Source organism: Pipistrellus hanaki (genome assembly GCF_964339955.1).
Source record: "Pipistrellus hanaki genome assembly, chromosome: 3".
In the NCBI taxonomy this organism is placed as follows: domain Eukaryota; kingdom Metazoa; phylum Chordata; class Mammalia; order Chiroptera; family Vespertilionidae; genus Pipistrellus; species Pipistrellus hanaki.
Window position 1 is genome coordinate 28,957,220 of NC_140505.1, and position 24,185 is coordinate 28,981,404.

Here is a 24,185-nt window from a genome sequence, read left to right on the forward strand (position 1 = left end):
GACAATGGGTGGGGGGGGAGGGAAACATACGTGGAGAGGGGTGTGGAATGGGAATGGAGGGATGAGGACAAATATGTGGTACCTTAATCAAAGAAACTTAAAAAAAAAAAAAAGAGGAACAATTCATGGTTACACAATGGAAATGGTCTCAGGAGCTCATATGTAGGCAGCTTTGTATATTTAATAAAGGGAAGATACAGGACTTATTATCAGATGAATTCTATTTTCCCAGGGTAGGAGATTTAAGGGATCTCTATTCATGAACAATCACGCCTTCTAGGCAAACAATATAAAAGTGAAATTAGTTTTTGTTCTGAAATCCTTCAATGATCATCCTTCTACTTTGGTATAAGGACAAATAAGTTGGAAAGTTGGGTTCAACCTGACTTAGGAATCTGTCTCTAAAGCACAACAGAGGGAGATGAGGACAATGGAGTGAATGGGTCTATTGGTTGCCTAGGGATCTGGTTTGGGTAAAGAGTGGGGCTAAGGGAGAGTGAAGCAATTGTGAGACCATGTGTTGGTGTTTTTATGGAGCCTGCAGACTTGCTGTAGTGGAGTTTTTAAACAAATGAACAGCATGTACAATCTGGGAAAGATCAATGAAGGCATTTTAGTGGGAGTAGCATTTATGAGCATGAATGATGAGGAAAAAAAGGTGACATTGGTATTGTAAAATTTGTTTAATATGAAAAATAGCAGTCTTTCTGGTATAATTCATCCTTAGTTAGCTATGAATGAATTAACAGTTCGAGAATATATCATTTAAAATAACTTCAACATTTTCCTATTGTAAACTGGGCTGCCCCAACCTCAAATAATTAGAGAAAAATTAAAGAAGGAGTGATATAGGCAGGCATAGTTGTGGCAACACAGATTCCCAACACACATAAGGTAATTTAATAGAGAAGTCCTCAAGTTTCTGCTCCAGTTTGTTAAGAATAAAGCAGAAAATAAACAAATGGGACTACATTAAAACACAAAGCTTCTGCACCGCAAAAGAAACCATCAACAAAACAACAAGAGAGCCCACTGCACAGGAGACCATGTTTGACAATGTTAACACCGATAAGGGTTTAATGTCCAACATTTACAGGGAACAAAAGGAAGATAAACAATCCAGTCAAAAAAAATGGGCAAAGGACCCAAATAGACACTTTTTCAAAGAGGACATTCAGAAAGCCAAGAGAGGTATGAAAACATGCTCAAAGTCACTAATCATCCAAAATATGCAAATCAAAACGACAATGAGGTACCACCTCACACCTGTCAGAAAGGCTATCATCAACAAATCAACAGACAAGAAGAGCTGGTGAGGATGCAGAGAAAAAGGAACCCTTTTGCACTGCTGGTGGAAATGCAGACGTGAAATAGCCACTGTGGAAAACAGTATGGAGTTTTCTCAAAAAATTAAAAATAGAACTGCCATCTGACCCAGTAATACCACTTCTAGGAGTATATCCCAAGAAACCAAAAACACCAATCAGAAAGGATATATGCACCCCTATGTTCATAGCAGCACCATTTACAGTAGCTAAGATTTGGAAACAGCCTAAATGCCCATCAGCAGATGAGTGGATTAGAAAACTGTGGTACATCTACACAATGGAATAGGACACTGCTGTAAAAGAGAAGGAATTCTTACCATTTTCAACAGCACGGATGGAACTGGACAGCATTACGCTAAGCGAAATAAGCCAGTCAGTGAAAGAAAAATACCACATGATTTCACTCATTTATGGATAATAAAGAACATTATAAACTGGTGGACAAAAATAGATACAGAGACAGAGAAGCATCGAACAGGCTGTCAAATGACAGCAGGAAGGCTGGGAAGGGTTAGGGAATGGAGGGAGGTAAGAAATCAACCGAAGGACTTGTATGCATGCATATAAGCATAAGCAATGGATGCAAGACACTGGGAGGGAGGTGAGGGCATGTGCAGGGGTGGGGTGGGTAGGGGAGGCTGAGGGGAGGTCAACTGGGAGAAAAAAGAAAACATATGTACAACTACTTGTAAAACTTTAAACAATAAAAAAGAAAAAGAAATAAAATTTTAAAAAAAAAGAGTAAAGAAGAAATATAATTCCATGTTTCCACATGCCACTAAAACTTTGTGAGCCCTCAATTTCCATTTCTCATGCTTGCATCTCGGCTGAGGCACCTGGCCAAATCCACAGGTCACTCTCCGCAGGTACAATACAGAGATAGAATCTCACTATAGATTCATCTGAAGATACTTCTTGGCCAGAGGGTTACATGAGACATCAGCACTTTTTGTAGCAGTGTTCCTGAACTTTCCTGCTGCATCTTACTTCTGCGATAAATTGTTCTAGTCCAGTTTTTAACATGTCTATACAAGATATATGAAACACGCAGAAATAGGCCAGTTTCCAAGGAGTCAGAAAGGAATGTGGGTGGTGATACAAATCTAAGCCATTTCTTTCTGAGAATTCCCTTTTACACACTCTTAAAAGTTGTCTTTTTCTGAGAGTAAAAATAAAACATGCCCATTGTAGACAATTTTGAAAAAAATAGGACAGTTTATAAAAGTAACTGATAATTCCATGATTATAATTATTATATATATAATTATATTAAATATTCACCCATAATTAATATATGAATATGTATGTTTCTATTTGCATATAATTAATTATAATTAATATAACTGAGTTATATATTTCATAAGCCAGAGTTAACTAAGGTTGGAATTTGGGTTCAGATCTTCCAGCATATGCATACTTTAATAGTAAATAATTACTACTTCCCTAGATGACTAAACGTTATTGCAAACAATCTTTATTGGTCTCCCAATCTTCTGCTTTAGGCTCCCTTACTAGGATTCCATTGTTGCACATTTTCACCTTTTGCTCCTGCTCTGGAGTCTGACTACTTCCTCCCTGCATTGCTGCCCAGCTTAGAAATGGAAATGGTGCAGTGATAAGCCAAGGTCAGAATATGGAAGAAAGAAAGCACATGTAAGGACTAGATGTGAAGAATGTGGGCCATTAACCTTGCCAGTAGAACAGTGCCTATAAGGGGCAAGGAAATGCATTATGGGAATATCTTATGCATCAGGAATTTAACGATTAAATTGTGGATTACGATGCTTAACAAAATATCCCTCTGATTCTATAAATGCCCTCAATTTTCCTTCTATATTCTATTCATCCTTCAGTTTCCAGCTCAAGATATAAAATATCCCTTAACGAGTGGCACACAATGAGACATGATTTCTGAACTTCTTTAGCACGCTGTACCATTCTGCCAGAGAAGTTAGCATTCAACAATATTCATGGGGCTTTTTTTTCATTTTATGCATATTGCCAACCCCAGAGCTTGGAACATAGGTCTTCAGCAAGTAGTTGATAGTTACTTTGATAAATCCATGAGGAGCATTTTCCCCACGTATCTGGAACATCTCGCTATTCACTCATTTTAGATTTCATCTGGATGGCAAGAATTATCTCAAATGCTGCCATTGACCAGACATCATCCCTTCCTTTACTTTTCTGAAATTCTGAACTCCAATAATAGAGCTGAAACAAAAATAATATAAGGCAGAAAGAAGCAGCTTCCTGCTATATTTGACGGCCAAATGTACCCTGACTCTCCCAAGTTCATGTCACTGTGTCCCCTTGTGCTTTTGCCCATGTTCCATGGCTGCCTCCCACCAGATGTGTTCTGCCTGATGGGAGCCCAGGCGCCTACAGAAATGATGCAGAGGTTTCGGGATTTCCGCTGCAGAGGCACAGAGAGGAGAAATAATGACATTCTGCTGGTGCAGTAACACAAGAGGAGCAGTGCAAAACCAGCCAGGAGCACGGTCTTATAGATATATATTTCAGCAAGATAATAAGGCCAGTATTTCAGGGGTTAAAACAGACTATTCTCATAATTCCTACATATGCTGCATGGGACTAATTTTTATTAATTAAAGAGCTAATTTTCAAACTTAGGAGCTGACCAGTGAATTCTTTTTTAGTTCAGATTTTCCTGCAACACAAAAACATGCCTCTCTGGATTGTGCTGAAGGGTAAGCCATTTTTATTTTTATTAATCAGAGTTTTAATAGCTACACACATCCCCCACAAATGACAAGTGGAAAGCAAATATTTTATCCTTCTCAGTTATCATTATTTTTCAGAATCCTTTAGGGTAAAACTCAAGATCATTTCAATACATGTGTTCCCTTAATGATGTTACTTACATGTAACACTGTGATGTCCTTTGCCAACAAAACCCTCATCCTAAGAGGAAATCATTTTATATAAACATCATGTGTAACTTTAAGAAGATGACATAAATGTACAGAAGTTTTCAGAAGTGCTACTGGAGAAAATGTGTATCTATCAAGCCATTCCTGCTATAATACGTCTCCCCCTTCATTATTACCATCCAGAGAAGGCTTACATGCTGATTTTATCTAGCTCAGAAAATCCTGTAAAATTCAGACACTGAAAAAAGCCTTGATGGACCCACCAGAAAAGCCAGGTACAAACCCTCCTGGCATCCGTGTAGAGCATTTGGTACAGTACAGATGTCACTCGAGTCCCTGAGCACTGCAAGGTGAATGGTGCAAGGACAAAACTTTATAGTCAAGGATAATCCTGACAATCAAGCTTACAAGTTGAGCACTGGCTTTAGGCATTAAGCAGTAAAACTTAAGAGTAAAATGACAACTGAATGTCCTCACCATATATGAATAAACTAAGTTTTAATGCAAACACTTTATTAATATATGCTGATCTCCAGAAATATTCTTATAAGATTCCTTTTTATGGGTTGCTTTTTAAAAAAAAAAAAGTAATGTATGTATCTTTTTCTTTAAAAAGCTAAAGTTTTACATATTTTTATACTGTCAGCATTTGGCTCACACTGGAATTATTTCAGAACCTGAAATTAAGAGGAAACGCATTTAGCATGTAAAACATCTTTCAAAGTCACTGTTCTATGTCATTCACCCAGATGTGGCATACTAGAAGACCTGCCTTAATTTTAGCACCTGCATAAAACAATATTTCAAGAAAACAACCACATGAGCAAAATATCAAGCTTACTTACAGCCCTTGATAAAATGATAGTGAGACATCGTTCCATCTCAGAGAAAAATCTTGCTATGGGTTCCAGCATTCTCTTCTGCTACAACTGTTGATCCCAGGAGATGCATTATTTAGAGCCCTGACTCAGGTAACAGTTTACCTCAGGATGCATTATTGAACAGGAGCTGTGGTCCATGATCACGCAAAATCTTCAAACTCATTCTCATTCCGCAGCCTGAGTTAGGATAATGCCTCTCCGTGGGTCTGGAGTCACCAGTGCTGCACGTGCTATTGTAGTGTCCTTGATTGACAGGGCTCCTAGTGCCACAATCCCGGGAATAGTCCATTCTAATTGGTGCTCACATGCAGCCACATTCTGCCAGCACGGAGGTGTGCTGCAGTGCGGCTCTCCCGTTCCTGCCTGTTAATGGCTTTTCAATAGCTTTCAAATGGCAGCAAACTAGATGATGAGTGGGCTGGAGGGAAGCAACTAAGGAAGGATCCTAAATCTCATTTGTGCACGTTGTCCAGGAGCCAAATGTGACCAGATTCTTAGCTGCTGGCAGAGCCAATTATTTTTAGTTGCCACCAGTTGCTGTGTATGAATAGGAGATGGATATCAGGATCTCAAAATAATCACCTCTTAGGATCAGGGGTCCTTTGATCTGCCTCTAATAATGAAGCAATCACACGGTATTTCACAACACATCTTTTTTTGTTTTCTATGCAGAATGTAAAACTGAAATTATCCACAAAAAGCTGTTAGTTTGCATAGCTTTACAAATTTAGGATTCCGCTACCTCTGCAGACTGCAATGAATGTCACTGCACAACCATGTAAGTTTGAACAAATTGCAATTAGAAATAAATATATGGTCTTCAAGGGTTATTGCAATAAAAATAAATAGCATCTCATAATGCAATAACCATGCTAGCCAAAGAAAAGGGTCACATTTAAGTTACTTACAAATGCAAATTCATTGCCCCCCCACAAATTGATAGGTTTTGAATATCTCTGAAAATGAGTTGATAGAGTCTAATATTTGTGTTTCAGATTTTTGAGGACATTGCAAAGGCAGACATGAACTGCATGGTAAGCATGCACATTGTACTATGGAAGAAGCCTAGGTTTTGGATTACCTTACTCAGAAAAACTAAGAATAGCGTCCTTATTGAACACGAAGATTATCAATTTCAATCTAAGCAACAAAGGGTCATGACTTAAATTACCACTAAGGAATTTGTGTTGGTAGTATGATGCATACAAGTTCAAGATTTGGATTGGAATGGCTTGAGTCAAATCCAGATTCTACCACTTAACCATGTACCAACTCAGAAAGCTATTTAACCTCTTAGTCTCAGTTTCCTCAACTGCACATGGGAAGTACAATTCCTAACCTTTATCCTAGACATTTGAAAGATGCATCTAAAAATTCTAACTTATATTTTTGGTATTCAATAAAAGTTGCCATTAACATTAATAAGGAAAAAATATTTAGCTACATATTGAATGACTGCAATGAACACTTTACCTTGTTTTGCCAAGAAATAAAATAAAGATTTTAAGGCTTCATCAGAAATGGATATTCCTCATTTATTCATTCTTTCCACAATTAATTATTGAGAGTAACTATTTTAAATGCTTCCCAGGTATAAAAGTATATCAAAACCATAGGCTTTATATATAAGCATGTACATTCTATTAAGATTTTTGCATGCTTTAAAATGTTATTTAATAAACTGTAAGATACAACTATTTATGTTTGTCATCCAGAAAACAAGATTCTCTCCTTTTACCTTAACACAAGTCCTTCATATATGCATACAGTAATTATGAGTTTATGTGGATGTTGTCCCGTGTCTCTTTAAAGAAGGTTCTATCCATCTAGATATCTCTCCTCTTAACACATAGGTATGTTGTCTACACACCTTTCTTAAATGTATGAATTTCTGTTTTTTGCAAATTACTGTTATGTACTCAATAAACATCTTTAAGACAACTGAGTTCTATGAAACCATATACTCTTTGAAATTAAAAGACACAGGGAAGCATGGTGTCTGCTTAACCAAAAAAAAAAAGTTATTGAAAATATGATTGATTTCCATTCTAAAAAATGTTATTCAAGAGTTAAACCCTGCACCTGTGAGAACTTTGACCAAAGTCCCCTGGGATTAGTAACCACTCCCCAAATTCCAGGGGCTCATTACCAAATGCGTTTATTATTAACTTACTCATTTATTCTGTAAATAGTTAACAAGTCATTGTTTTTGCTACTTGACATACATTGAGAAGGATGCTTTCATTCCTGCCCTCAACCTGCTTACAGTCTGGTAAAATATATATAATCAGCCACGCCAGCACAGTGAAATGTGCTAGAAATTATAAGATGAGAAACAAAGACCTCTGAAACAACTGATAGAAGCTAAAAGAAGCTCTCTAAAAAAATGTATTCTTAGGTTTATGAAAGTACTTAGAATCGGCTTCTATACGGTACAAAATTGTATATACATATAATTCCTCAGATTAATAAATTCTCTAATCTTTTTGCTCTAAAAACCATGTATTCATGCTGAAAACATTAGCAAAACTATGTTTAACCACATAGAAAACTCATCTCTACAAAACTGATCTCAGTGTTAGAACATAACACCGATAATTCAAGGGTCTTTAAATATGACATGCTCAATATAAAATCAGAGACAGTAATGATGGTAACAATGAAAAACCCAGATTGCATTATATATGTTGTGAGTAATTTAAGTATTTTACAGAACATGATCAAGTAGAAAATGAAATAGTGTGTTTGGAAAAGGGGGTTGGTTTCATTTGTTTGTTTTGGGTTTTGTTTGTTTGTATCCTCATCCCAGGACATAGTTAGCAAGAGGGAGGGAGGGAGGGAGGGAGGGAGGGAGGGAGGGAGAGAGAGAGAGAGAGAACTATTGGTTGCATTCCATACATACTCCGATTAGGGTTGGAACCTGCAATCTAGGTATGTGCCCTGACTAGGAATCAAACCAGCAATTTTTGGTGCACAGGACAATGCTCAACCAACTGAGCCACCCTGGTTTGGTAAAGGTTTTTGTTTGTTCTTTTTAACTTCTACAAAACTCACACACTAATAAGGTTTAAGTATTTTACTACCTTTTAAGATTATTACAATGAAAAATGTGTCTCATTAAATGTCACACAGAATATTTCAAAAGTAATTTGTAATAATAAGGAAATTCTTTTTTCTCTTTTATAAACCAAACAGCTGCTCACTATTCACAGTATTTCTGATAAAAACATGATTTTTTTTTCTTTTAAAGGTTAGCATCATGAAATACCAGATTTCTTCAAATAAAGCTAAATTATTTCCCAGTCAAAAAAAATATGAAACTAAAATGGATCTAGTGACAGACAAGCATTTAAGAATTACATGCTTGTTTATTATTAAATATATTTTAAATTGGGATATTTGTAATGTATAGCTTCAAAATAGGTTTTCTAATGAAATCTCACAGATGAGATACTACTCCATTTTGACCCCTATTGGAGAAATCTATTATTTATGTCAGTTTTTCATAAATAATTCCTAAACCCAATAGTTCTGCAATTTTACACTTTATTAAATGATGGAATTAAAACTCAAGTTTACAAATACCTCTGGTTTAGGTGGAGTGTCAATACACAGGTTACATATATAAAAATTCCAAAGGAGGCTGTAAATCACATGCACAAATTGTTCATAAAACAAAACCAAGCTCTATGACACAAGCCTCATTGCCTCTGCTCTGGGAATGGGTTAGGGTTTATGAATATTAGACTTTGAATATTAGACTTTGAGGAAGCAATCACACACAGGTGACCCACACAAAATGGGTGGGAATTAAATCCATCGTGTCACCTGTCACAGATACTGACTGCTTTTGGGTGGATGGAGTCAAGACCTTCTCCTTGGAGCAATAATCTGGTTTAATCATTTAAGGCCCTATAAGGTGTAAGGGGTCTTTTTCTGAAGGCTGAGAGAAAGAAAGATTTGAGTTGTCAAGAAGAAAAAGGAATAAATAAACTCAATTCTTCTTAGAAAGTCAGTCTCACTGGCCATCCCTCAGAAGCCTCAGGACCAGGATCAAGCCTGCCTTGCCTGACTGATCAGGTCCCTGCCTTTCAGGACCATGTCTGCCAACTGTTGGGGTTGAACTCCAGTTCAGCTTGTGCATTAAACCACTGGCTATCAGATTCAGGACTCTCACCTTCAAACAGCCTCACAAGTCTCCTACCAAAACAAGTAGTCACTTAGCTTAGTTGTAGGCAATTGTGGGGTGAACAGAGAAGAAAACTATAATATAGATCAGCATTGCTAAAAAAAATAATAATAATAATAAAAATAAAAATAAAAAAGGGACTGACCTCTGTGTCAGCAGAGCAGTGAGGATGCTAACCAGGCTAAATGTACATATATACAATACTATAAGGGCTAGTAATTACTCATCAGAATTTTTACTCAGATTTTCATCAAACAGTAATGTAAAGTTTTAAAAGAATATAACTTTAAATTTGCTCCAAAGAAGATGGGAAATTGCTCTTTTTATAATGCAGTACAGCATAATATGTCATGGATACTACATGTACATATCTACAAACACACACACACACACACACACACACACACACAATATGGAATGCTCTAATTGTCATCTGGTTACCCACATTCCCTTTATGATTTTCTTCTCCCTAATGGTTTGAATTCTAAGTATCAATGAAATTAAGTATCTAGGAAAGGAAATTTGTAAATTTATTTAATTGAAAGCTAACACCTTGAAACATCTCCAGCATATGTGTTAGAATTCTCTAGGATGACGTGCCCACTTGCAGATATTGTTTTACCTCAAGTTGGACCTTGAACAAGAGTTTGCATATTTTTACTATAAATAAAAAATGAACAGTATTGGTTTATGTGTGTATGACTGTACCTTGGTTTGTGTGCATGTGTGCAATATGATATATGTATGCAAACCATAAATTAAGTATGGTCTGCCTTGTCCTTAAATCCATTTGAGGTAGTTAACAGCTTTATACAAGTAGTGGTATAATCAAATAATGAAAATTACTATAGAGATCAGTGATGGCCTAACTAAAAGAGAGAGTTGAGAAATAAAGGCCAAATTCTTGTGCAGATCTATACCCAGCTGCCACCTAGAAGACAGTATCTGAAGTACGTTGATGACCTAAAAGATAATCTTTATTTTCCTAAAAAGAATGAAAAGAATTTTGAGGTAGTAACATTTGGAGCCTCTCCTTTATCCTTTCCTTTCCTAACTGATATGGTCCTTTAAAATATGCCCTTTGAGTTGAATCATATCCTTATCTATAGCTTAACAATCCATGCACTTAACTTCAAATATACTAGTTATTTATTCAATTTCTATGTATTATTTTATATTCATTTGGAACCCATTTAACCTACAAACTCTTCTCATCTTAGAGATAGTGATATAGCTCTGGAGAGAATTAGAGAATTCCCACCCCAGACTCATTTGTTTATATTTCATTATACTCTCTCTCTCTCTCTCTCTCTCTCTCTCTCTCTCTCTCTCTCTCTCTCTCTCTCTCTGTCTGATGAGATATTCTAATGCCAGGGAGGATGGTGATTTGAAACTTATGAATATCTCTCTGATTGCACAATGTGACTGAACAGGAAACAGTAAGAATGATATTGTAATTGGGAAGCTGCCTGGGAATCCAGGACGAGAGGAAGGGCTCTGATAAATAAGGAAAGCAGAGAATATGTCCTTTGCCAACTAAAATATAGGTTCCTCCAAAGCCTATCTGAAAACCCCTCTCTCCACTTCTGTTTCCTTCCTTACAAGCTCCTCTCTTCAGCCCTTTTCCCAGTGTCCTCTGATGCGCTATTTCTTTCATGTATCTCATGTCATCAAGCCTAGAAAGTATATCTTTTCTAGAAGCCCACGTTCCAAAAGTTCCAGATGGGATTGGTGCCAGAAGAATGAATTGGGGATACCAGAAGTCACTTGAACTAATCCTGCCTAGTATTTGTCAGCACTTATTCCTCTCTTCTTCAGTGTGGCTTCAATCTCAGTATCAGAACAGTCCCAAATTACAGGTAGTCAAAAATACATATATGTGCAATTATTCCCTTAGCACTTCCAGAATAAATATTCACATTATTTGGAAAAAAATTAAGAACTGCAAATAAACTTATAAGTGAACAGTTCTAGGAAGTGACTTCAATTTTTTCCTAAGGCTTGATTTTTATATAGCAAACAATAAAAAAGTACTTTTGTGACAAGCATAATTCTAATCACTTTAGTGGTATCAAGTCACTTATTCCTTGTGACAGACCTATAAAGTGGATAGCATTCTTTTTTAACAAAGGAAGAAACTTGGACACAAAGACTAAGCAAGGTGTCCAAGATTTCCCAGCCAGGAAAGCACGTGACTCACCAGAACTCTCAGGCCACAGTGTGCACCATCCCCTTAATCACTGGCACATCACCTCCTGCTCAGCGGTCATGCCTTTTTCTTTTTTCTTTTTTATGTTTTGACTCTTGAGTATGCCAAGGACCCTCAACCTTTAGCACATACCTCTGTCTGGCACATCCTTCCCTGCCTTTCTTACCCCCCAAACACCTTTGTCTGAATAACTCCACCCTACATATTACATACATATGGAGGGAGAAGAGAGAGAAAAGGAAGATGCACATAAAAAAGACCTATAGGAAAAAAGAGGTGAAGGGAAGAAGGTGGGGGGAAAAAGCACTCAAGAATCAAAGGTGGATAAGCTGCCTCCCTTCCGGTGTCCCCCACCCCTTTGTTTTTTGCTTAGGTGAGCTGCACTGATTTATTGCTTAGATGCCTCTTGCATTCCATTATGGTTTATTTATGTCCTTTGTGGGCTTCCTCTCAAAATGCTAATAGGATGCTAATACAATGAAGTTTTACTCTCACGCCTAGATTATCCATCACTACTGAGCTTGTAAAGTGCAGATTAGTCACCCATAAATGTAAATAGAAGGGTAGTGTTAACAAAATATTTACAGATAGGAAGTAGAGCTTCATGGAGGGAAGACAAATATATTTTGTATAGGGATTTAAGGAGGATGGAGTGGAATGGAATTTTAGATAAATGAAATAAATTGCTAAGCTATAGCAATTGTAATAGATTTTAATGTATTTTTATTGATTTAAGATGGGAAGAGAGAGAAAGAAACATTGGCAATGAGAGAGCATCATTGATTGGCTGCCTCCTGGCTCATTGGTATCTACCACCCAAATATGCCACCTCATGAAGAATCTTATGTTTTACCATAATAATCAGTTTCAGTACAACCTTGCTTAAAGTGATACTTATTTTTCTGGAACCAGCACCTTATTCATGTTTTCTTTCCTATTTGAGGATTCCTTCTTTGGCGTTCACTCACTCATTGAATAGGCAATGTGCAAGACATGGGACCACATGATAAATAAGTTACAGTCTGGGGGGAGCTTCAGAAGAATCAACAAAATAGGCCATTGAAACATTATAACATTCATATATTATCCATAAACTAAAGCTTACAATTGATTAAAATCTCGCCGAAACCGGTTTCGCTCAGTGGTAGAGCGTCGGTCTGCGGACTGAAAGGTCCAAGGTTCGATTCCGGTCAAGGGCATGTACATTGGTTGTGGGCACATCCCTGGTAGGAGGTGTGCAAGAGGCAGCTGGTCGATGTTTCTCTCTCACCGACGTTTCTAGCTCTTTATCTCTCTCCCTTCCTCCTCTCTGTAAAATATCAATAAAATATATTTTAAAAAATCTCTATAGAGGTGCACACACATATGTGTTTGTATAAAAAGTAAAGCATATGTTTGTGAGCATGTCACCTGCCTGCTAGATAGTTCACCTTAATATATAACTAGAACATGAACAGTTAGCAGACAATTTCTGTTTCATACCTCTTGCCTGTTTTGTTTCATAAGTGTTATGCCCTAAAACCAGCAGTTTAGAGAATTGTGGGTTTCAATTCCACTCTGAGCAATGTATAGATGATCCCGTTGCTTGCCTTCCCTGAGCCTCCATTTGCTCATCTGTTATACAGGATAAAAGATTGCAGGACTTTCATGTGGTTTTGCAGAGGGCAGAAGGTCAAATGGAATATTGAGTCCCTAAATCACGGATGCAATTTATCTTTTCAATAATCACTAAGCACTAACTCAATTCCTGGACAAGCACCAACATGTTTTATTCTGGTCTTATGTTCTTTAAATGGCCTTTACAAGAGCTTTCCTCATATAGGAATCTCTAAGGACTGTAGTATTCAAATTTGACAAAGTTCTTGGAGAGGCAGATGGTAAAACATAAAAGTTGTTCTGATTTTAAATTGAACTGAATCCAATACTGGCTACATGTCATTTTTTCTAGTAGTTCCAAATTAATTCCTTTCTCATTTGTTTCAGTGTGACTTCCAATTTAGAATTGTTTAAATGATTAATTTGATTCATTGAATAGGTGCTCATTTAAGGTCCTTTTTTGTCTCTTTACTGTAGGTTAAGGCAAGTGAAAACAATAGACCAGGTCCACCACACAGGTCTTTGAAACTTGAAAGCTATAAGATGTTATTATACCAATGTCTCTTTATATTTTATGCTGACTTACTCTTACTTATGAATACCTAAATTAAATAGAACTTCAGATCACTGAAATGATACATTTTGCAAATTTAAACAGAAGATATGGCATCATTTTCAAAATGACATAAGTGATACTTAATGGATATCTTTAATTTTTAAAGATGATGTATGAATTCATCATTCTAAACATTATGGCTTTGAGGCCACTGAGGTTTACTGGATCATTTTATTATTAAAAAAGCTAACTTAATTTCTTATTGAAGCGTCTGAAAATGAACTTCCAGCAGTCCTTTATTTATCTGGAGGAAAGCAAAACAATGCATTGAAGGTGGAAGAAAAAAGTGAACACTCCTTTTAAAAAAAAAAAAAAAACAAAAAAAAAAACAACTAATTTTCCAATTCTATCTACTCTGTCCTCCCAGCTTCTCTCCTTCCTCTGCCTCAAGGTCACCTGTTCCCTGTGAGGTAGCTGCACTCAGCCATTTGCTTATCAAAGCCTCTGCCAGATCCAACAGTACAGAAGCCAAGAGGGAAGCAAATAAAGTAAAAGAAGGGGATTTACTATGAACTGCAGTGTGAATGCAGTTGAAACGTAAATGCTAATATAATTTCAACATACAGCACTTCCATCAGCATCTTCCCATTCATATTTGAAATCTTCCTTAGAGCACGACTGCTCTGCAAACTCTCATAAACTGCTGCCGGGGCCTTATCTATCCACCAGATGCACCAGCACGCAGCAGCAGTACAAAAATGACAGAAAAGTACTCTTCCACACAAAGCACTCCAGGTCTCAAACATTTTGAGAAGCAGTCCAAAAAAAAGAATTCTAGCACAACATAAGCAGTACAAGGAAAGCTAAAGAGAAGAAATGGCCGAAGCCAGTAAATGTTAGTAAATGTGGTACATTAATATAAAGGCCTCAATCTAATACCATCTAAGAGTTAGTAAGCACTCTAAATTCTTGCTACACAGGTGCCAGTCTCTGTGTTAAGACTTTCCTGTGCATTTGCCCCTCTGATCCTCACCAAATCCCCTGTGAATCGTATACTACTAGTATTACCTCCATTTTACAGGTGAAGAAAAAATGCTAGAGAAGTCATTATTCATGGTCAAACTGAAAGGAATCTCAGGATGCCTGTTTTAGGCATAGCAGTCTGTCCCAGCGCTTGAGGTGAACTCAATTCTGCTTGTACTAAGTCCTTTCCTACTTTTGTGTATTTTATGAATTGCATTCGTGATTATTTGTGAAAATATAGTAAATTCACTGACTATACACAATGTCGTGGCTTGCTATACAATTTCCTTTCAAGCACAATCTTTTTCAGCCTAGCATTCTTTCACATGCCCATCAATGATCATTTCTGATTGCTATTAGTGTATTAATTCTAGCCCCATCTGTTTCATAATAGAGTGCAATTTCATGAGACTTCCACTCAAATGAAGATTTATCTTCTCACAATACCAGCATTTTTACTTCTCTTTTTTTTTTTCTGCAGATGGTATGGGCCATCATGCCCTGTATTAAAAACAGAGACAGCATTTGTACCAGACTCAGTTCAGATTTTACATCTTTTTTTTTTTTTTTTTTTTTTTTCAGACAAGAGGGAAGGAGTATGATTTCCATCCTAGCAAACACAGCTGAATCTTAACTTGTGTTATAGCATTTGGTCCAAGTCCTCCTCTGATCTCCCTCTAGTGTTTTCAGCTTAGTATTGCACTGACTCAACAGCTTAATGTCTCCTGGGTATTGCTCCTTCATTCATTCATTAACTGATACCATTGAGCACCTATACTGTGGGCCACATACCATACTAGGAGATGAGCCAGTGAACCAAACAGAGGTGGCCACTGCCCTCATCCTAGTGGGGCCGGTAATCAAACACCACAACAGGCATTAAGGACCCAGCCCTTCAATGGTCCTAGAGGGTTCCCCACCATCTTTCCTTGCTCTGAGCACTCTGTCGTTGCACCCACTTTTAGCACCTTCTCCCCAGGGAAGTGCCCGCTGCCCCTGCTCTTTATGCTGTAGAATCAGCAAACAGCCAGGCCTTCTAGGTGCCAAGCACCTGAACAAGGACAAGTAAGAGAGTGGTTGGCTCCACAGCACTTTGCTAAGGGAAATTCCAGGGGGCAAAGCAAAAAAGAAACAAATAAACAAGAGCCTGAAAAGCAGAGTTCCGTCCAGATGGTCAAGATTTGAGAGATCAGATACAGCTCAGGAGCCAGCTCCCAGTGAGGTCTGTGCCATCTGGCAAGTGGAATGTACTGATCCTGATTTCTGGGAAAATCAGGAAGAATAAGGCAGAAGGACAACGGGTTGTAAGGAGCGTGCTCAGGGTCCTAAATTGGATGTCTTTCAATGTCTTTCAATTAATAAAGATAAACAATTCCTTACACTGAATAGATATCTCACGTTGATTTGGGGTATGGGAGAATAATTTTTAAAATGACATTCCCCTCATGGAGTGGGCAATGGGTTCAAGATTTATTCAGGTTATAGACAGATAAGTATGTATGTAGATTAAATATGTGGAAAATACTATACAAGTCAGGAATAAGATATCAGGACATTTTTTAAAAAGCAGAAAAAGTATTATTTATTTGTGGGAGAGGGGGTTTGGGCCAGGTTTGGATGAGAATGGACTTAAGATGAGATGTGCACAGTGAATAGGTGTTAGCTAAGGCTGGAATCCCTGAGCGGAGTGTGAGACCTGGACTGCTCAGGTCCATGATGCAAGAAGGATAGTGGCAAATTATTAATAGATGAACTGAAAAAACAGCCATGTGGTGCAGTGGGGGAGGAAGTGGGAGAAGGGTAGCTCAGCGGCCAATCACACAGGAACTGCAAATATTTGATAATACGCATCTAATGTATCCCAGTAAATACAAGGTCATATTTAAACACTGCCTTAGGCTGCCTTACATGAGTAAAATGTTCATGTGAATCTTCCAAACCAATGATGAAAACTGACATCAGAATTTCCAGAAATCTGCAAAACTGAAAGTCATAATTACCAAGTCCTTAGAATTACCAAGTGCCGTGGGAAAGAGATCCTGACTAGTTGAGGAAATCAAGGGAAGCTTAATGATGTTTACACTGCCCATTTCAAAAATGGGCCATTGTCAACATTCTGAGATTGAGATGACGAAGAGCTCCACAGCTCATGGAACTAAAAGGCACAGGAGAGAAGACAGTGGTGAAATGCCCATCGGAACAGCCAGGAGTTGGATGCTCTGAAGGACAGAAGAGGGGAACGATGTGTGATACCACCGCATTACTGACTAGAACTGGACAACACATGAACATGTTCAGTCCCAAAAAAGTTCCACAAGGAACAGTGAAGACATGGAGGTTGCTTTCTTTCCCCGCCAACACCACCTGTCTAGGAATCTGGGGACCATCAAAGATCCTAGAACGTTGTGGGGCGTTAGAACATTGCAGAGTATCAGCACATGAGAAAGGATTTGTTTTCTTCACAGAGAGTAAGTCAGATGTGGAAAATTTCTTTTAGATAAACAAAGAAAATATTCTTAGATATGTCAAGAAGACAGGCTCCTTAGAAACATAGGTAATTATCTTCCTGGCACTGAAGGCTATAATTATCACAGCAATCTACGTTAGGTCAATGAGTCAGTCCTTTGGGAAAGGAAATTAACATGTAACTATGATACAAGACTATGATAAGGGGTTCAAGGGCTTTGCTCATAATAAGAACCAGATATGGTTTCTTTCCAAAGACAAGTTCACAGATAATGCTGGACAAGTAGAAATGTTCACACATGGATTGCATGTTTCCAAAGTGCACCATCCTGCTGAACAGTTCCAAAACCCACTCATCCATCTAGACATCAACCAATCCACCTCGAAGTAACCTTGATTTCCTCGATCTCTTACTGCATTCTTCTTCCAAATGTTAGAATTCTTATACATTTGGAAGAATGTTATACAAGCTAAAATGTTCCCAGTAAGGGAGTATCAGAGTTATCGCCTTGATTCAGGGCTGTTTTCCACCAAAATATCTCTAATATCCCTTAAAAAACTACACACACTTCCGAGGCTGGTTTGGCTCAGTGGATAGAGCGTCTCGGCCTGCGGACTGAAGGGTCCCGGGTTCGATTCCGGTCAGGGGCATGTACCTTGGTTGCAGGCACATCCCCAGTGCGGGGTGTGCAAGAGGCAGCTGATGGATGATTCTCTCTCATCAATGTTTCTAACTCTCTATCCCTCTCTTTTCCTCGCTGTAAAAAAAATCAATAAAAATATATTTTTTAAAAATTAAAAAAAAACTACACACACTATAGGTAGGTACTCAATGCATTCACTTTGTTCTATCACTCAAGGGTCACTAGTCATTACGGGGGGAGGGGGGGGGTGTGCTTAGAAAAGAAGAATCCATTAAGGTTTGTCTTAAAGACAAGAAAATAGCGTGAGCACATACATCAAATTTAGTCGATTAACCACTTTTGTCCCTTTAGTCTGGTACAATCACAGCCACTAAAATGTTAAAATATAGCCAGTTCTGTGAAAACGAAGCCATTCATATGAACTTACAGTGAAAGAAAATTTAAAAATTCATCTGAAAAGGTTAATAGCATGACTTAAAACAAAGAATGATAAGTAGCTTCACCTTAAATAAAACATTGGCCAATCCAAACATCAACAGAATGAGTCCAATATTTTAGATCCAAGAGTCAACATCTAAAATCAGGAAAATAAAAGTTGCATATTAAATAAAAGAGTAACATTTTAAGGTAAGCCCACAAATGTTTGCCAACCTTGGCTCAGTTTAGAAATATACCTAATCCTAGAACAAAAATAAAAGATAACTAGGTCTAGAGACAATGAACAGTCAGTACACATGCACTGTCTCTATTAGGAAAAGTACTCCATTTATTGCTTCACAGATTGATTACAACATTTTCAGATGAGGTCAATATGTCCAAGATTTTCTGTAATTAGCAACACTGGCCATTTGTCCCATGGATCATCATTACATACTCCAAATCTAATTGTCTCAGCTAGCTTTTAAGCAAGATGCTTCATGGTATTGCACAATGTCCTCTAAGAGTGTGTCCTCTAAAGCAGAGTAAATCTTTTGTAAGTTATTTTAGATCTGTGTCAAAATTCTCATTTACAAATGCTTTCTGGAGACTTTTTTTTCTCACTTTCAAACCAGGTTTGAGTTCATCAGGGTTTTCCTTGCTATTTGAAATACATAAGAAAATGAACACTGGGAATATTTCCAGGTTTTTTCTTTGGCAGGATTCCTTCAATATATATTTTTTTCTCTTTCCATAAGTATGGTACAGTCTCTCTAGGCTTGCCTACAAATTCAGCAGAAATTTTTCAGTCAATCATGGAGAGCTGCAGAATAGAGGGAAAATAGGTTCCATTGATGGGAGTTTAAAAATAAAAGTCCTTCTAAAAATATTTCATTAGTTCCTAGCAAAAAAATATTCCTCAGTTCTCTAGAATGTCATAGGACCAAACCATCCACTTATATAGTGATCTTAATTCAATATTGCAAAGTCAGGGCACACTGATTTCTCAAAAGCAAGATTCTAGGCCTAAATTACAATATAGCATGTATGTGTTCCATATATGGTGACATTTTAGCATTTCAGCTTATTAGTGACGTGTTCCATGACAATTTTGGTTTTTGAAAAATACTGTTGGTTGTGCGAAATTACATTTTTGCCAAATTACAACAAAATCCCTAATGTAAACATAGTGACTACCAGAAGTACATCAGATCAGGGAGAGTTAAAGAAAATATAAATAGGCTGAAATGAAGAAGACATCTTAAAGACACTGATAAAATGTTATATGCCTGTGTAGGTAGCGAGGATCAAGATCACTAATTTAATAAAAGGTCACACTCTCCAAAATGAGAGAGGTCTGAGAAAATGTAGACTACTAAACCTCTTGGTAATGTTCCTCAAGGTGACTTACAGGGCCAGTAACCAAGCGCTAATCAGTGTTAACCTGGTTCCCACCAGCATTATTCTAAATGGTGTGGGAAACACAAAGGGAAGACTTAGGGCAGAGCAGGAGTGGGATGCAGCAGAATGCGCTCCAGGCCTGTGAGTCCTGCAAGTTGCCTCTTAATTCCTGAGTTACACAATCTCCAAACACACAACACCGAAGAGCCCTGGAGTCACCACAAACTTGAAAAAATTATTATACTACCATTATTAACAAATAAATAAGACTAAATCCCTACTCTTATACATTTGACAAAAAAAATAATTTTTAAAAAAGTCTATTGCAATGGAACCTACAAAAGTTCAAATAGTTTATTCTTTTTAAAAATATGCATACTCTATATTCTAAGAATATATCCCAAGAAATCAGAAACACCAGTCAGAAAGAATTAATGCACCCCTATGTTCATATCAGCACAATTTACAATAGCCAGAATTTGGAAACAGCCTAGGTGCCCGTCAGCAGATGAGTGGATTAGAAAACTGTGGTACATCTACACAATGGAATACTACTCTGCAGGGAAAAAAAAGGAACTCTTACCATTTGCAAAAGCATGGATGGACCTGGAGAGCATTATGCTAAGTGAAACAAGACAGTCAAAGAAAGATAAATATCATATGATCTCACTCATTTGTGGAATATAATGAACAACATAAACTGATGAACAAAAATAGAGCCAGAGAGAAAAAAATATTCTAGAATATAACAGAAGTAATCATGTTATTTGCAGAATTTTAATATTTCCTACAACTTTTGAGATATCATACTATGTTAGTACAGTTTGTATAATATTATTATACTTAAAATCACTTTTTTCTTGAAATATTAATGTTTATTGCATGTAATATTATTATATGTAAGATCATTTTTCTTGAATAACTGGTGTTTGTTCCATATAAAACCATAATTTAAATAGTTTTTCTTGAGATATTAATATTTATTGCATGTAACATTATTATATTTAAAATTGTTTTTCATGAAATTAAAAAATATATTTTTAGATTTCAGAGAGGAAAGGGGAGGGAGAGAGAGAGATAGAAACATCAATGATGAGGAAAAAAATCATTGAACTGCTGTCTCCTGGAGGCTCTACACTGGGGATCAAACCAGCAGCCCAGCCTGGGCATATGCCTTGACTGGGAATCGAACCATATCCTCCTAGTTGATAGGTCTACACTCAACCACTGAGCCAGGCCAGCCAGGCTACTTTATTCTTATGATGGTGTAGCTATAATAAATTATCTAAGTAGGGTTTTTGGAAGCTTTCTAATTTTTCATTTGTTCTCACACATTCTAAAGGCCATGAAACACTAGTTTGAAAACCTCCATGTGATATACATTTCCAAAGGAAAATGGTGTGCTGAGTGGAAGCACACGTTCACCACCATTACCCCGACCTTCCTCCCAAAAGAAAATGTTTTTTTCTTTGTGAGGTTTTTTATATGGGTCAAAACACTCTACACACTGAGTTCAAAGTTGTCTAAGAATCACTCAAGTAAAAAAGACCTTGTATTATATTTTCCCCTCTCCATATTTCTTTCTGTAAAGCAGGAGGGAAAAAAAATCCGCAGGGTGAAAAATGTGTGACAGAATGTCAGTGTTTAAAAAAAAAAAAAGAAAGAAAGAAAACCCTATTTTTAATAAGACCTGCTGGAAAATATAAAGTTAAAAAAGCTGATTTGCTTTTAAAAACCATAGTAAAATGACAAAATTGATTTTATCATCAGAGATGTCATGAGCTACATGTAATACATGCTCCAAAGCAACTATAAAATAAAAAATAATTTAAAAAACACACACAAAAAAAAAAAAAAAAAAACCCACAGTTGGTGGCTAAGTTTCAAAGCATTTTCACTTCAAAGTACTAGAATTTCTATCAAAAAGTCAAAGGTCCAGTTAAAACAGTCAGTCTAATGTACCACTTTTTCTCCACTCTTAACTTTTTTAGGTCAGCTAGAAACCCCGCTAGCGAACTATTTTTAAATGTAGTAAATTTTGTAGTAGCAAAAATTTCTAGAGATGATTGATGGAACTAACACAAAGTCTTCTGGGGGTAAAAGAAGCAACAGTAGTACTATTAATACTACAGTGTTAACAAAAGAGTGCTATTGCCTGCTTACTTGTTGCTGGGCAGTGTGCAATGCACCTAAGAGCACTGTGCTCACAACTCAGCGAGGTAGGTAAAACTGTTATAATTACCCACTGTTCATAGGAGGAGGCTGAGGCTTGGAGAAGTCCACCATATATCAAAGATCAGTAAGTATCAGAGACAAAATACAGACCCAGTTCTGTCTGGCATCATGGCAAACTCTTGACTAACTTTTGCTCATCAATTCCCCAACCCACTCTCTCAAGACAGTGCCGCCAAATAGTTTTGCATTAGAATGATAGTTCCAGAAAAATGTAGTCCTAAAAAGTCAAGAATCAGGATAAACAGGGATCATTAGAGAAATGCTGACTTTGTTCACTTGAGCAATTTTGTTTGTAAAACTAGGCTCCTGGGAGAGCGCCTAAACAGAGGAGACTATGCAAATGGATGGCCAAATCACTACACATAGAAACTGAGAAAATGGCCCCAAATTTTGTAGAATGCCTGCTGCAATCACACACGGCTTTTTTTCTTCTGTGGATTTTTCTTTTGAGTATGTACAAGGTTATGAAAAGTTCAAAAAAGAACCTCATTTGACTTCTGGACTCTCACTGCAAAACTGGGAAAGCATAGATAGTTTTGTGAGACAACTAGAACATTTTCCTAATTGGTGCAAGAAGTCTTGAACCAAAAGGAAACATAGGTATGTTAGCACCCCTCTCCTGCCCTGCCCAGGAATTGACAGAAAATTTAAGGCAGGCTTTGACTGTCTCTGTCATTGAGTGGGGTTTCATTTAATTTTATCCATTCACGGATTCCAGACACATTTATTGAGTACTGACTATGTGTTAGATGCTCCTCTGTGTGAGATATCACTAAGATGTAAGTGGGCTCTGAACTATGACTGACATATGGGTTACAAATTAACAGGCTAAGTGAGCACAACCTTTGTTGTTTTATGAAGATATCTGTGAAGAGGAAATGCCTACATGAGGAAATAATAAACCACAGGTAAATTTAACTTCCAGTTGTTCATATACTGGTTTTACTTTCACAGCAGAAGACAAGATGGACCAACATGTTGTTCTAGATTCCAGTGAGTGAAAATAGTGTAAAAGGAGAGCATAAGTGTCTCTTCAGATCACAAAAGAAATCAACACATATGTGTCCATTCCTATATATTTTTTCATTAAAGCCATTTTTTCTAAGAAAACCAGGTTCAGCAACAACAAATGGATGCTTTCAACTCATCTATACTAATAATCTATAGTAGTAAAAGCGTAATATGCATATTGGTCACAACAGCCTCACAGTAACAACTGAATAGCAGGCTGCATGGGGCAACCAGGCCGGCAGGGGGGCAACCAGGCCGGCAGAAGGGGCAGTTGGGGGCAACCAGGCTGGCAGGGGGGCTGTGAGGGACAACCAGGCTAGCAGGGGGAAGCAGTTGGGAGTGACCAGGCCAGCAGAGGGGTGGCAGTGGGGGTGACCAGGTCAACAGGGGAGGGGCAGTTAGGAGTGACCAGGCTAGTAGGAGGAAGCAGTTGGGGGTGGCCAGGCTGGCAGGGGGGCAGGGGAGAAATTTGGGGGTGATCAGGTCAGCAGGCAGAGGCTGTTAGGGGTGATCAGGCTTGCATGGAGGGCAGTTAGGGATGATCAGGCAGGCAGGCAGGTGAGCAGTTAGGAGCCAGTTGTCCTGGATTGTGAGGCAGATGTCCAATTGCTGGTTTAGACCTGATCTCCTAAGCCAGCAGTCAGATATCCCCCAAGGGGTCCTGGATTGGAGAGGGTGCAGGCTGGGCTGAGGAAACCCCTCCCCCACCATACACAAATTTCATGCACCAGGCCCCTGGTTCTATATAATAAAAGCCCAATATGCTAAGTGTTCAGGGGGCCAGTCGATCGTTCAACCAATCAAAGCATAATATGCTAATGATATGCTAAGGTTGCTCAACCACTCACTATGATATGCACTGACCACCAGAGGGCAGACGCTCCAACTGGTAGGTTAGCTTGCTGCTGGGGTCTGGCTAATTGGAACTGATTGAGATGGGCTAGACATGCTCTGGAGCCCTCCCGCAGTCCCTCCCTGGCTGGCCAACCTCCTGTATCCCTCCCCAGCTCCAATCATGCACCCGCGGGGTCCCTCGGCCTGGCCTAGGCCCTCTCACAATCCAGGACCCCCCAGGGGATGTCGGAGAGCCAGTTTTGGCCTGATCCTGCAGGCCAAGCCGAGGGACCCCACTGGTGCACAAATTCATGCACTGGGCCTCTAGTATAATATAGGAACAGTGAAAAAACAAAATTTTAAAAACCTCAAACTATCACAATAATAACAGCTTTTAAAAATATTTGCAACTATGAAAGGACAATTCAAATTTGGTTTATTATCTGAACTTAAAATTTCATTTAAAAATAATTTAAACAGAATCTTTCCAGACCAATTAAT

At 37.9% G+C, this 24,185-nt stretch overlaps 1 protein-coding gene across 4 annotated transcripts in view; it reads right to left on the bottom strand.

The window, feature by feature from the left end:
- The window catches only part of MYO16 (myosin XVI), a 505,283-nt gene that overhangs the window by 402,904 nt on the left and 78,194 nt on the right, over positions 1–24,185 (bottom strand). For 3 of the 4 annotated variants that reach the window (XM_084879970.1, XM_084879971.1, XM_084879969.1), the window contains exon 1: positions 5,068–5,322. The exons of the other annotated variant lie outside the window; for it this stretch is intronic. In XM_084879970.1, the coding sequence (XP_084736096.1) occupies positions 5,068–5,095 (28 nt within the window). In that variant the 5' untranslated portion in view covers positions 5,096–5,322. Of the gene's footprint in view, positions 1–5,067; positions 5,323–24,185 lie in introns of those variants that run through there. 4 annotated transcript variants of the gene reach the window in all.